This window comes from Rousettus aegyptiacus, unplaced genomic scaffold, assembly GCF_014176215.1.
Source record: "Rousettus aegyptiacus isolate mRouAeg1 unplaced genomic scaffold, mRouAeg1.p scaffold_m13_p_4, whole genome shotgun sequence".
NCBI lineage: Eukaryota > Metazoa > Chordata > Mammalia > Chiroptera > Pteropodidae > Rousettus > Rousettus aegyptiacus.
In genome coordinates, this window is record NW_023416307.1 from 106574557 (window position 1) to 106590149 (window position 15593).

At 36.7% G+C, this 15593-nt stretch overlaps 1 protein-coding gene across 1 annotated transcript; it reads left to right on the plus strand.

The window, feature by feature from the left end:
* Positions 1–388: 388 nt before the first annotated feature.
* On the plus strand, positions 389–15019 carry PSMD6 (proteasome 26S subunit, non-ATPase 6). The gene is made up of 8 exons (XM_016150186.2): positions 389–617; positions 1355–1560; positions 4253–4398; positions 4657–4876; positions 4993–5101; positions 9749–9917; positions 14593–14670; positions 14821–15019. The coding sequence occupies exons 1-8, from the start codon at positions 473–475 to the stop codon at positions 14915–14917; spliced, it is 1170 nt and encodes a 389-aa protein (XP_016005672.1). The 5' UTR covers positions 389–472; the 3' UTR covers positions 14918–15019.
* Positions 15020–15593: the final 574 nt, after the last annotated feature.

Consider the following 15593-nt stretch of genomic DNA (forward strand, 5'->3'; position numbering starts at 1 on the left):
AATAAGAGGATTCAGATGAGATGATGCACATGAAAGTAAAAAGCCAGCAAGAATAAGGTCTTGGCAAATTGCGGTAGCTGTTCTCATGCGTTATTATTATGTTTTCAAAATCTTCGAAACATTGTCAGTTCCTATCAATTACAAATGGAATGAAAAATAAAATAGCTAAAAAGGGAGAGGGGAGACATTCATTTATTGGGACTCTGGAATTGGGCTTCAGTCACTCTGGACCCGCGCGGCAGAGTGAGGGAAAGTGACCTGCAACTACAGCCAGGCGCCGGCGCTGAGGCCGAGTGAGGCGTTCCTGGAGGTGTCCACGAGGGGACGCTGCTGGTGGAGGTGAACCCGAGACCGGAAGCCGCGCCGGAGGCGGCCGGGCGCACTCGCCGACTCCTCCCGCTTCCGGTACCGCCGCCGCCGTGGGTCCGTGTTGAGTTTCTGTCTTCGCTGAGCCGCTGTAGTCACCGCAGAGATGCCGCTGGAGAACTTGGAGGAGGAGGGTCTGCCCAAGAACCCCGACCTGCGCATCGCGCAGCTGCGCTTCCTGCTCAGCCTACCCGAGCACCGCGGGGACGCGGCCGTGCGCGACGAGCTGATGGCGGCCGTCCGCGATAACAGTGAGGCCCGCCGGAGCGCCGAGTCAGCGGCCTAGGCCTGGGCTGGACCCGCGCTCCGGTGCCTGCGGGGATTTTCCCTGACGAGGCTACGGGGCCCCCGAGCCAGGCCTGGCTTCTCAGACCCTCGGGACCTTCCTTTTGTTGGGGTTGCCTTCAGGGACCTTCATCCTTGCTCTCAGAGGGGTCTGCATCCTTGTGGGCCCTTCCCCTCCGAGAGCAGCTTGGGGGAAATCCCGAAGTGTTTAGCTCCGTGCTAGGCACAGGACAAAGGTTTATGACCTACTGTCATTAGCGACTGGTCCTGGGCTAGGGGTAGTCCTGTAAGAGACTTAAGCCTTTCGTGAAGGGGAAATTTGTTATTGGTTCCTGTAGTCCTTCTTAGCGGTCAGTGGCACTGGGCTGTATATACTTGAACTTACTATGTGTATAAACAAGTTTACCCTTCACCTTGCTTGACTCTCTTGGGACAGAAGCCATCAAGAGGCAAACCGAGGATTACCCTCCACCCAGCGCTAGTAGAGGTTGACAGTGCCAGGCTTGGTCCTTATGCATACCTGCCAGCAGCAGACATTTACGTTTTGCCAAGCCCCTTACTCAGCTCTATCTCATTCCTTTATGGTAGTGGGTAGGAGACTGATGGATGCCTTCACTGTGTGTGTGTGAAGAAGTGGGTAGACACTGACTTTAGGGTCTGGGGGTTCTCGTTCATAAAATACGTCCTTCTTTTTGGCTCTTAGACATGGCTCCTTATTATGAAGCCTTGTGCAAATCCCTTGACTGGCAGATGGACATGGACCTGCTCAATAAAATGAAGAAGGCAAATGAAGAAGAGTTGAAACGGTTGGATGAGGAGCTGGAAGATGCAGAGAAAAATCTTGGAGAGAGCGAAATCCGTGATGCAATGATGGCAAAAGCAGAGTATCTCTGCCGGATAGGTGACAAGGTGAGTAGAAATGGTTTCTCCTCTCTATATAGTCTAGAATGGGCACTATTCTAGGCTAACAAGGTCTTATTTTTAAAATTGGCTTCCTTTTTTTTAAAAAAGTACATGTTTAACCTGACCTAGTGAATCAGTGTGCAAAAATGAATATAGAAAAAGTTAATAGTCATCTTGCTACACCCTTTCTATCACCTACCCCATAAACAGCAGCCAGGTGTGTATTCTTCCCCATCTCTCTTTATACCAATAAAAATATAAGTGCACAAGGAGAAGTTTTTGTTTGTTTACTGCTTCCTTATCCCATAGTTCGCTTTCACTTATCTTGGTTGGGAAGTATTGGTTCTGGTGTATTTTAAAAATATTATTTATACAAGTAATAATGTCCTTATAAGAAACTAAAACATAAAGTTCTCTTTGATTTTACTTTATTCCCTATCTCCTCAAAGATTACCTTCTGAGTTATCTTTTATTGTACGTTCACAGACATGTATGTGTACACCGTAGAAATTAGGTAGTATTATGTTTAAATTTTTTAAATAAATGGGCCATAATGTATTCTTGTTATCCTGTTTACTTTTTCATTTAACATTATCTCTGAGTGATCTTTCCATGTTCATGTGCATAAATCTTGCTCATTCTGGTTACTTGCTAACTAATAGTCTGTTGTGGGGCTAGGCCATAGTTAGCTATTCAGCTATTGATGGACATTTATGTTGTTTTCAACTGTTTTAGTTATTACAAGCTAGTACTGTAAAAACATGCTTGCATATGTCTCCTTGTCATATATGCTAATGTTTCTCTAGGGTGTATTCTGTGCAGTGAAATCCTGTGACTAGGAACAATTTTTATATTAATAGGTGTGGCCAGCTCTTCCACATAGTAGCCAACTTAATTTATACTCCACTATCTGCACTAGGGGATACTGGATCTTTAAATTTTTTAAAAGTTAGTGGTTGTAGAATAGTGGTTAAAATGATGGGCTTTGAATGTCCTTCACCCTGAAGTATTTAGATCAGGGGTCTCCAACCCCTGGGCTACGGTCTGTGGCCTGTTAGGAACCGAGCCACACAGCAGGAGGTGAGCAAGCAAAGCCTCATCTGTATTTGTCCCAGCTCTAGCATTACCACCTCAGCTCCTCGTCAGATTATCAGGCATTAGATTTTTGTAAGAGCATTGGTCCTTGGTGCCAAAAAGGTTGGGGACTGCTGGTTTAGATGACAGATGACATGGTATTAACGTAAAAAAATAAAATATCGTGGGTTCTTGGATTAGTTTGCCGAGGTTCTGTCTGGTTTCAGCAATTATGATTTACTGGACACTTAGTTTCCTCATCTTTAAAATTGGGATGTTGATAGTTCCTGCTTAATGAGGACTAAAGATAGAGGCAAAGAGCTTAGACTGGTACCTGGCACAAAATGTTTGCCATAGTAAATGATAGGAGCTGTTATTTTTTAAATTTAAAACAAGTTTTCTGAATATAAATTTAGAATGTGTTCATTGTAAAATTGGAAAATATAGGAATTTTAAAAATAGCTTAGTTCGTATGAATTTTTAGGTTGTGTGTATGTGGTTTGGTTTTTATTTTAAAGAGGACACATTATTAAATATGAATGAGAAACTTAAAGTTTTAGATTCAGGCCTTGAGGAATTTTAGCAAGAACGTGCTTGAATCAATATTGGGGTTGTAAATTGGTGATGTTCTAATCTTGATAATGTTTATCAAGTAGCATTATTATAAAAAGAACAGCTTTTTTCCCCATTTACTCTCATTTATTTTATTTTACTTATAATTACTAAATAATGGACTTAATGGGTTTTTATTATTGACCGTATTACCACTGATTATAGTTATTATTCTTTATGGTGCTTATTTTGTTACAGATTTGTCTGTGGAATTCTTTAAGAAGGCTTCTTTGTCTTTTTGACGTGATGTTCTTTTGACATTGGTCTTCCTCATTTTCTCATACAGCAAGATGTCACAAACTCACCTGTTATTTTTCCTCTCCAAATTTGCAATCATCTATTTTTTTTTAGGATCCCTGGTCTTTTAGTCGGGGTTAGTATTTGGAAACCAAGATCTGAGTGCCAGGTGTGCCCAATACTGTCTTGCCAGTCCCTTTTATAAATTTATGAGGCATAACTAATAATCAAATAAAACAGCCAGAAAATGCCAAGTATAAACAAATGGTTTTCTCCATGTTCATGTTTTAAAGCAGTAGAAACATTTTGTTTCACAATGCTTTGAAGTAGAATTGTACATTTAAATAGTCAGTATTCTAATAGTGAATAAGATAAAATTTCCAGTGTCCTTTAAATGACATGATTGATAATTTACAGTAATTTTAAAATAATGTATTATAATTGTTAAAGAGAAAAAATATTGAATATATGGGGGAAAAGTATTGAAACAATTGTGAATAAGTTATGAATGTTTTTCTCAATTTTCTAGAATATGTGAATATGCTTAGGCATATCTGATGTATATTTTGCATTTTATTTTATGCAAGAGGAGAGAAGAGTATAATGAACCGCTGTTCTGTTATCACCCAGTTTCAACAGTTACCAATATGTGATCATCTTGTTTTATCTCTACTCCCGCCTATAATCCCCATTCCTTGTTAAGAAAATCCCAGACAGCTGATAACTTTTGAAACTTTCAATTTTTTCTCACCTGTTGCCTTGGTTCTCTTGACAGGAGGGCGCTCTGACAGCCTTTCGCAAGACGTATGACAAAACTGTGGCCCTGGGTCACCGACTGGATATTGTGTTCTATCTCCTTAGGATTGGCTTATTTTATATGGATAATGATCTCATCACACGAAACACAGAAAAGGCCAAAAGGTGCTTGTTAGCAATGGGGATATATTCCCTCTAAATTGTAATGCTATAAATTAGAAATTGATGTTAAGAAATTTGCCTATTTTCTTTTTAGTGAATTTAGTAAATTTGGTCAGATAATTGATAGTAAATTGATTTAGTAAAATATGTTTTTTAAATCTTTTTGGTTCAAGTTAAAAGTTTTCTCTGAAAGTAACAAAATTTGCAAAAAGTGACAATGTCTATTTCCAACTTATGACCTTACTGTTTTTTATTTTTTAGCTTAATAGAGGAAGGAGGAGACTGGGACAGAAGAAATCGCCTTAAAGTATATCAAGGTCTTTACTGTGTAGCTATTCGTGATTTCAAACAGGCAGCTGAACTCTTCCTTGACACTGTTTCAACATTTACATCCTATGAGCTCATGGATTATAAAACCTTTGTGACATATACTGTCTATGTCAGTATGATTGCCTTAGAAAGACCAGATCTCAGGGAAAAGGTAAAATGACTGAATCTTTAATACTCATATTTAAAGATTACTTCATGCTTTTTTAACTTAAATACACAAAAATCATTAAAGCATACCTTTTTTTTTTTTTTTTTTTTAATTACTAGGTTATTAAAGGAGCAGAGATTCTTGAAGTGTTGCACAGTCTTCCAGCAGTTCGGCAGTATTTGTTTTCTCTCTATGAATGTCGTTACTCAGTTTTCTTCCAATCGTTAGGTAAGGATAGAATTGCTCGTGTTGATTATTCGTTTTCATCTTATTCGTGATCCTGTTTATAAATAACCTAATATGATTTTTTACATATATGAAAAATACAGTGTGCCGATAGCTGTAGGTCCTTGATCAATATGGCTTATCTTTTGCCCATTTTCATTTAGAGGGGGTGTTAGCATACTGTGACCTGTTCTTATACTTTTCAGGAGGTAAAATTAATGTTTAAGTTTTTAAAGAGTTGTTTAAAAAAAAAAAAGAATGTGACAAGAGAGCTGAATGCCTCTCTATGGCTAAAAGTATTTAGTGTCTGGCCTTTTGCTGAAGAAATTTGCTAGATGCCCTGATTTAGAATCTTACGAGGGTAGAGGGCAGAATGAACACATGGTTCTAAGTTTTGAGTTTTATGGGGAAAGATGTGAGGGAATCCTGAATCTCTTAATGGATTTATATCAATTAATCCTCGAATTTAACAGTGGATCATTCTTTATTCAATAGCTAAATTTTTGTGCTGATTTGGAAATTATTTTCAGGGGCTGTATGTTGAGAAAGTAATCTGTTAAAAATTCCTTGTGATGTTTCTGCAAAGCTAGTTTACAGTGATCCTAGCTACACAAATTGGCTTGTTTTTCCTCTTGTCCCGACTCCTACTTGGCCATTTCATTCCTGTTGATGAGCAGGAATTGCTAAAATGATAAAAGAATTAACTTCCATTAAGTCAACCCAGAGGTCTTTCCTAAATGTTTTTCCTAAACAATGAACTTGACATTGATATATTCTCTTGTTATGCTATAAATTTCAGAAAGTATTTGGTTAAATAGATAGGTTGCATTCACGAAAATGATGATCATTCTATTTTTAGAGTGGCTTTTGGCCCAGAGTTTATGGAGTGCTTTCTTCATGCATAAAGGTTAGGCTGTTTTATGAGAATTTATACTTCTTACCTCATATAATGTGGGAAACGGCTCTTCAGGCCACTTGGCCTTATCTTGTACATACATGGATGCATTTACACACAGAGTTGTATTGCAGAATTGCTGTTTTTTAATTGCTGTTTTCCCTTTTCATGCTTGGATCTCCTGGTGATTACTCTACTCAGATGTGGAGCTTTTCCCTTCTTCAGCCAGAACAAATCTCTTCTCTGTATTCCTGGACCCTTATTTTATGCCCCTTCCTTCTTTTGCATTGTAATATAAATTTCATACCACAAAATTTCCTATTTTAAAGTATAATTCAGTGGTTTTTAGTACGTTGACAGGGTTATGCAACTATTACCACTAATTTCAAATATCTTCATCACCCCAAAAGGAAATCTGCACCATTCTTCCCCCTAGCCCCTGGCAACCACTAATCCTTTTACCTCTGTCAACATTTTATGTAAATGGAATCATATAGTATACGGCCTTTTGTGCCTGGCTTTTTTTCACCTAGCTTAAGGCATTCGTTGGTCATCCATGTTGTAGCATATATCATATCAGTGCTTCATTCAGTTTTGTAGCTGAATGACAATCCATTGTATAGGTGTACCACATTTTCTTCATCCATTCATTAGTTGGTGGACATTTGGGTTGTTTCTAATTTTTGGCTATCGGAAATAATGCCGTAATGGACATAAGCATACAGGTTTTTGTGTGAACGTACGTTTTCATTTCTCTTGGGTACTAGGTCACATGGTAACCCTTTGATTAACTTTTTGAAGAACTGCCAAACTTTTCCAAAACAGTTACACCATTTTACATTCCCACCAGCAATGTGTGAGAGTTATTTCCCCATGTCTAATACTTATTATTGTCTGTCTTTGTAATTATAGGTATTTTAGTAGGTGCAAAGTGATATCTTGTGGTTTTGATTTTCATTTCTCTGATGACTGTTGAGTAGAGCCTCTTTTCATGTGCTTATTGGCCATATGCACCATTTTTAAAACTTAGCACATTGTTTTGTAATTTTTTCCTTAGAGTTTGTCTCTTCTGTTAACCAGAAATATTGGGAGCATGCTTTATGCTTTTTTAATCTTTGTAGTGACCCTGTTAACAGCACAGAGCTTGGTTCTCTATTGCGTGCTCTTTGTAAATATGTATTGCATTAATTAATTAAAGCAATAATTTGAGAGAAAAGGGGTGTAATGCTATCCTAATGTAATGATGGCTTTTGGAAACATGAATGATTAAGGTATCAACATCCACCCTCTCCATCCCTACTAGGAACCTTTTATTTCAACATTTTTGGATGAAACTTTTTATCTTTACCAATTTTATGCAGTTCTCAGGTATTTTAAATAAAGACATGATAGTTACATTTTCTTTTTATGACAGAGTTATCATGATTCATATCATTTATTCTCTGCTTCAGTGTAGCGAAACAGATAGGGTTTGTTTGGCTTTGTAAGACTGCTTCTCCAAATATTTATAGACTAAGCGCTTTAAAATAATTCATATTTAAAAGGAAATAGCATCTTTCCTATGCAATGCCTGATTGTTTTTAAAAATTAAAAATAAACCAAGAAAGTAAAAGGTATTGTATCACATCTTAGCCTCAAATCTATACATACATTGACTTGAACACAAAATTCATCCGGAGATAATACATTTTAAGATCTCATTATATGTCTTTTCAGACCTTTTATTCATTTTTATGTACTTTAAAAAACAAAAACCAACACAAAAAACCAAGGTTATATGTACACATGGAAAATTTTCAAACAGTATCATCTGCAGAAGAAAAAGGCTTCTATAACCTACGATTGCCAGGGGTCCTTTCTCTAGAGGCAAACTGCTCTTAGCAAGTTTCAGGTGTATCCTTCAGGGGCATTTGTATCTAGAGATATAGGCACATAATACCTTTAAGCATGCGGGTATGTTTTACATGCTGTTTTCTAAATAGCCTTTTTTCTTTCACAATATAGTGTGTATATCTTTTCATGTCACTATACAAATAGCTGGTCATCGAGTCCATAAGTATTTTTCAGTGGCTGTCATATATCAGACACTGACTATATATGGAGTGACAAATTGAACAGGTGGTGCTCCTTGGAGCTTATCCTTTTTTAAGGACCTCCTAGTATTTCATTCTATACTTTATCCTCTACTGCTAAAAAATTATGTTTCCAATTTTTCCCTATTTAAAGCAACCTTGTTTTGAACAATTTTTTTCTTTTTTTCTTTTTTTTACAATACATCTTTTCCACTTCCACTTGTTATTTCATTGGGAAAAAAGTCCAAAAAAAAAATTTTGGGAAAGGTAAATACATTATATCTTTGTCACTGTTGCTCTCCAGAAATAGTGTTCCAATTTACACTTACACAGTTTCTACTTCTCGTAACATCATTTGAAAGAGCCTATCCCCTTCCTAGCTAGTTTGAGAGGAGAAAAGTAATTTTATTACTGTTTTATGCATTTTTTTTGCCAAGGATAGTTTTTTATTCATTTTTTTAGTCTTTTAAATTGGCACATAAAAGGAAGAAGATGTTTAATGTTGGGCTTAGGGATATGACCCATCCTGACTAGTGAACATTTTTCTTCCCATCCAGTTCCATAGGTTTTCTTTGCCATATTTTTTCCAGTTTTTTTTTTTTTTTTGATATATAATTGGCATATAACTGTATAAGTTTAAGGTGTATAACATAGTGATTTGATACTTATACATTTCTTTTATTATTAGAATGAGCATCATCTCATGTTTAGGGCCCTTGCTCTCCATGTTGCTGAATTGTGTTTCCTTATCTGCTTTGATACTGACCAACCTTTGCTTGTTGCCACAACTTTGCGGCCTCATCCTTTGTTAGACCTCAGTACTGACTGCCCTTTTCTTTACCTTCATTCTGTCATCAGATAACATCTGGATGGTAGTGATTCCCAGATTATCTAGCCTCAAACTTTGCATTCAGTGCCAGACCTGCGCCTAAACATCTCCTTGATATCTTCACTCTGATATCTAATAGGTGAATCCACTTTAACACTGCCAAAGTGTAATGCTTGAATTTCAACCCATCCCTTCCCTGCAAAAAACACCCTCAAAAGCAAAACAAAAATTCTGATTGGGATTTCAGTCTTGTTCAAACCAGGAACATAAGTAGATCCTTGATTGTTTTCTCTTGCTCTTCTTCCACATCCCTGTAACTATCTCCTTGCATTCTGAATTTGTCTTTTCTCTTCTTGGGCTTAGCCAGGGTCTTCCTTCTTTGGAACCTTTGCATCATTTGCACTGCTCTGCACCTCCTGCTCTCTGCCTGGCAAGCTCTTCAGAAAGGTCTTCCCTGTCCACCTCAATCCAGGGAAAGGCCTCCTAGTTGTACTCTGTTTTTTTTCCCAACAAAACTTGCTAGTCTCTGAGAGTCCCTCGTTTATTTGTTCATTTCTCTCTGCTCTTTGAAAATCTAGGTTCTGTGGCAGCAGGGATCTTGTCTTTTGGTTAACTGCCATATCTTCACTATTTTGGGCAGTGATATATGGTAGTTATTCAGTAAAATAATTTAAACTTGTGTATGGATTACTCATTAATATTCTGTGTACATTTTACTGTTCAATTTATCTTTTTATTGACTTACAAGAGCTCTTTATAGATAAAGGTAATTCTTACTATGTTATAAATATGTCCTCGAGTTCATTTCTTTATCTGAAAGGGAGTCTTATAATTTGTCATCTTATTCATTGCAGCTGTTGTGGAACAGGAAATGAAAAAGGACTGGCTTTTTGCTCCTCATTATCGGTACTATGTGAGAGAAATGAGAATTCATGCATACAGCCAGCTGCTGGAATCATATAGGTCATTAACCCTTGGCTATATGGCAGAAGCCTTCGGTGTTGGTGTGGAATTCATTGATCAGTAAGTTTGAATAACATGTTAATTTATTTTTTTAAAGTTACCTTTAAATGTGTGAATTTTTACATTTTCTCCTGTTTACACTGTTTCCCTCACCTATAAAAAAAATAAGAATTATTTTCTGAATATTATCAAAAACAATTATCTGTGCTTTCATGATGTACCCCTTCTGTTAGCAGGTGAGGAAACTCAGTTGTAGAGGGGTTAAGTGATTTATGAAAGGTTATAGACTAATTGTTATCAGAGTGGTCTTCTGTTCCTTTCTGGACTACACTTAGATCTCTATTTTATATTTCACATTAGGTCATATTTCCTTTGATAACGCCTTCCAATTTTGGGGTTGCTGCTGCAATTCTGGTCATATTTCGTTGTTAAATATTGGGCTTGTAGCTCTTTAATGAATGGTTCATCAAATACTTACTAAGCCATTACCCTATAGTTGGCATTGTTTTAGATCCCTGTCTTCATGGACTTTTCATTCTAGTTGTACAGGGGAGATGGCAAGTAAGCAAATAAGTATATGAGATGATTTCAGATAGATGCGTCTACAGAGATAATAAAATGAATAGATGTGTGTGGCTGCAGCACAGTGGCAACATAATGGTGGTAGGGTGAGAGGTTTGGCTGTTGGTGAGTCAGATAGGCATGTTTGTGTAGGGCCTGGTAGGCCATGATTAGAGCTTGTGTTTCAATCTAGGTGCTGTGGGAAGCCACTAGAAGATTGTAAGCATGGGAGTGATGTGATTCCATGCTGTGTTTGATGCCGACCAGAGAATGTGGAGACCAGTCGGACTGTTCTGTAGCTCATGGAGGAGGTGTTGTGGTGGCTTGGACTGGGGTAGTGGGAGTAGAGTTGAGTAGACATTCAGAACATGTGCTGTCCATTTGGTATCAAGATGAGTGGTTCCCAAACATAGGTCCTTTAAATGTTCATGATGTAGTTTTCATTGGCCCACAGTGAGAAAAGTGGTGGTTTATTGGGTAATAGTGAAGCTGCATTTCATTTAAATAAGACCATTCCTTCTTTTTAGTTGTGTTTTTTCTTATGTTTTATTACAAAATTTCAGACATGCAGAAAATTCTAAAGAATTGTACAGTGAATTCCCATATTTTCGATTCTGTAATTAACATTTTGTTATATTTGCTTTATCAAACATCTGTTGATCTTATTTTTTAACTACTTCATAGTTTCAATTGCCAGTTCATTTTATCCTGAAACACTTTAGCATGCATATCAATATTTGTTTATGGGTTTGTTGTGAGGTAACATTTACATTCAGTGAGATGCACAGATCTTAAGTGTAATCTATGCGCGCGTGGAGCCATCACCAGCAATTCCATCATTCCCTTCCTTTGAAGAAAAAAAGCAGTGGTACTAATTTTTCTGTATTTTCAAAATTATCCTTACCAAAGTGAAGGCTGTTATCTTTAGGTTGGTTTTGTTTCATTTTTTGTTTCATTTCTGAATTAAGTGGTTTGTGAGCTTCAAGTCTGTTAACCATGGCCCAGGAGAGTTGGTTATAAGGATTGGGGGTGAGGGGGTGGTGGCTTTTAAGTCATTACAATGAAATTTGAATTCAAAGCAGGTGGTACATTTCAAGGTAGGTGGTATTTGAATTGTTCAGTTTTTTTCTAAATTTTCTAAGACCAGCTCTAGAGGCAAAAGTTGTACCACTCAGCTCTACATGTTACCTAGAAAGGCTTTGTTTTGGATTTCTGTGATATCTGATTCAAGTCTGGGTTTTCATGTATTCTTTTTACCACCCTCCACCCCCCCCCCCCCCAAAAAAAACAAACAAACTTATTTTAGGTGCAATTCTTTTTTTAAAATGGGCCAATTTAGTAAGTTCGAACAATAATTCTACATCGTTCTTCCACGTCTATTTCCTCAGACTTTTGGGAGAAAGGGAAGGGGCCATTAGTTGAGTAAACACTACTTTTTAGAAATCATACCCATGGGCAGTGTTTCACAATTTTATTGTTAGATCTTTTGTTTGAAATGTGGGATACAAATTTGGTTTTTGGTTCTGTTTATTCAGTAAATACTCATTTCATCATTACTGGACACCTACTGTCTATGAGGCAGCATGCTGAGGGCTTGGAGCAATACCAGAAGCTAAGGAAGACAAGTAATCTTGGGATGTTTGATTAACACAGAGAGATGACGGAAAGGTAGTTTGGATCTAAAGCAGGGAATGAGACTTGAATGCCAATTTAGGACGTTAATAGTTAAAGTTTGTGTTGTAATCAGAAAGGAAGCTGTGCCCAGGTAACTCAGCACACATAATTTAGAATGAACATAACTGGGGGACAGTGTTTGATTGAAGTGCCTGAGAAATGGACACATCAACCCATGGCTTCTTGTGGGCATTTAGACTGGATTTCATTCCATACTTAGGATTTTTTTAGGAAGCGATAGGAACAGGGGCTTTTCAGGTAAAAGATACAGCACAAGTAAACATAGAAACATGTTTGAGAAGCCAGTAGCCTGGTTGTACTGGATAGAGTGTGTGGTGGTATGTATAGGGAAGTCCACTGAGATAAGCTTACAAGGTAACCAGGTTGGATCTAAAGCAGTGTCTTAAATGCCAGACTAAGAACTTTGAAACTTGTTTGTAGTCTCTGCTAGGTCTTCATTTACCCTTGCTTAAACTAGACTGGTGTTAATGGTAGTTAACATAATAAGAGAAGCAGCTGAATTGTCAGCTTAGGCCTGAATAGTCAGGCTATAGAATTGAACAGTAGGTCATAAGCTCAGCAGAGTTTGTTAGTCTAGTGTATTTCTCTTTATTTTTCATCCTTGGTATCTTGCGCCTAAATCAGAATATCAGGGTTTTTCTTTAGAGATTTTCCTCCCTGTTGTATAGATTTGAGTAGGACTAAGAAAGCTGGTGATGATTAAACCTGATTATGTAACTTCATCTGTGTACTTTAGTCCCAGAATAAGAGTTACAAATGGGTTTAGCAACTGGTCTGGAGATACAACTGTTTACCTGGAAAATGAATATAAATGAGTGCTGATCTTTTTAAATTTTTAGGTTTTACCTAAAGCCACTCAGAAACTAACCATTGAAAGAAGAAATGGATGTTATAGCAATTGGGTCAAATATGTTTTGATTGAGTATAGAAATAAAACATGCTATATAAACATGTTACAGTTCTTGCTAGCTTAGGAGATAACCTCTAGCTTAAAATCCTCAATAGCATAACTTAATTCAAGGCATAGTGGATCTTTCACCATGGACTAACCAATGGCAACTAGTTATGATGCTTGATCTTTTCTTTTAAAGTGAAAATCAAAGTAGCGCACTCTATACTTTTTCTTCTAATTATAGCACTTGCTCTTCAATAAGTATGAGAAATGTCGTTTGCCTCTGACCTTCCTCCCTAATGCATTAGACTTTGTCCATTCTGCTATAGTGGCATTTCAGGATTCATTTGGAGTTTTATGAATAAAGTTGATCTTTTTTATGCCTGTGTTTTAATGAATCATTTGATTTGTAGTGTTTTCTAATTTATACTGCAAACATCTTTTATTTACATTGTCTTTTATTTTTTGACTTGGTTTTGGTTGTATTTTCTTACGTAGAAATTCTCTTTTAATCAAGTTCATCTGTTTTTCTTATGTGGTTTCTAAGGCTCCCTCAACACCATTTATTGATTAAAGCAACCTTTCCCCATTGATTTGCAATGGTACTTTTGTTAGAAGTTTGATTCCTCAGATTTAGAGCCCATTTTCTGTTGGCATTTATGTGCTTAGATCAAGATGTTTTAGTATCTTGGAGAGTAATCTGTTAACATAATTTTTATTTGAAATTTGATTTTTCTTGATTAGGAGGACTTGCCATGTGAATCTCTCAACTTAAAACAATTTTTTAAAGAGTATTTTTTAAATTTATTCTCTTTAGTAGCATTATAAAACTGTCTTCATATAGCTTTTGTACATTATTAAGCATTTACTTTTTTCCCTCCACATCACACGGTGGTAGACTATCTTCAGTGAGTTTCTCTACTGGTTTTTGAGGCTGGTTTTTGAGGTATATGTGTAACCCTGTTTAAATAGCTATCTCAATTAGGAGGCTTGGGTCATGACTGGATTTAGATACTCAGAAATGCCTTTTTCACATTAACAACAGAATAACACATCATCTTTGCATTCCGTGTTCTAATTTATTATGCCATGTTACTTTTTTTTTTCTTTTCATGCTTTGAGGGATTTTGAAAATCCTGAGAGTCACCTGTTCCTTAAAAGTTAAATTGAAGGAAACTGGGGATTAGTCAGGTTGTTCTCACCCTTCCCCCACCCCTGCCTCCTCCACAGCTGATAAATCTTATTTTCCTTATGTCTATTATTTTTCTAACTCATTGTTTTTCTCTGATCACTTCTATAGCTCTAAAGACTTGCTATGAATGGTTTTATTCTTTGACATCTATGCCCCATCTGAGTGAAGTTCTAGGGTCATGTTTATTCTGGTAGACGATTTACTCTTTGGGGATAATCCTATAATACACCAGGGAAGATCTTCTCAACTACTGCATATTCAATAGCTAAGGATTGAGGGAAACTAAATGTTACCTTGAAAGACAATTAAATCATGTATTTAGTGCAGTTTATACTTTTATAAAGTTCCTGTATAAGGCTAATGCTAACGGGTTTTTTTTTTTTTCTCTCAATTAGAGAACTCTCCAGATTTATTGCTGCTGGGAGACTACACTGCAAAATAGACAAAGTGAATGAAATAGTGGAAACCAACAGGTACTCTTAAGTTTGTGTATCAGTTGTAATACTGCCCAGAATAAGGGATATTCTTAAGTGCCTTTTTTTAAAAGTAGGTCACCTATTGTAATGGAGTAATGTGACTGGTAAATAATTCTTTTTTTTTTTTTTTCTTGAATTTATTTATAGACCTGATAGCAAGAACTGGCAGTACCAAGAAACTATCAAGAAAGGAGATCTGCTATTAAACAGAGTTCAGAAACTTTCCAGAGTAATTAATATGTAAAACCATGTAAACAAAGGATTTCCTTTAGAGATAATTATTTCAAATTTTTATAGCTTACTATGTGCCCAGTTCACTTGTATAAAATAAATACTGCATTGTTTCTTTCAGTTTACTTTTTTCTTAAACATATCTACATTCAGGATGGGTCCATTAATGTTAAAATAATATCACTTTTATGTCATTGAACATTTGTAGTTTATGGTGTGATGGTTATAATTAGAGACCAAAGTACCTGAGTTCAAATGCTGACTGCCTCATCAGTAAAATAGGGATAATAATACAAGCCCATCATTTCTTTCCTTTAGGCCTTCCAAATTTTAGAAAGAAGAGTTGTACATGCTACATAAAGTAGGTCAAAATTAAACACAATGTCTCCCACTTAGTACCAAAAGACAGATGATACATGCATGTATCATAAGCTTTCCCTTTGAAACAGGTAACTATACAAGACAAGAAGTTACTCTTTTTAGGAGACTGCCATAATCCTGGATTCCAGAATCTACCAAGGCCAATATTAGTAAACATGGGTGTAAACATAGGTGTATGGGTATTGGCAAAGGGAATCTTTCTTTTCCCCTTAACAGAACCGAAGTTGTCTCTTGTTTTTCTCCTGATTGTTATATAAACTCATACAGATGGGGATGAGTGTATGAAGAAAGAAATGTAAAACCTGATA

Bases quoted from the DNA above. Each gene is read 5' to 3' on its own strand.
- PSMD6 (XM_016150186.2), top strand. From the start codon at position 473: ATGCCGCTGGAGAACTTGGAGGAGGAGGGTCTGCCCAAGAACCCCGAC. The intron at 4,399-4,656 runs GTGCTTGTTAGC...TTTATTTTTTAG, and splicing joins AACACAGAAAAGGCCAAAAG to CTTAATAGAGGAAGGAGGAG. The intron at 4,877-4,992 runs GTAAAATGACTG...TTTAATTACTAG, and splicing joins GACCAGATCTCAGGGAAAAG to GTTATTAAAGGAGCAGAGAT.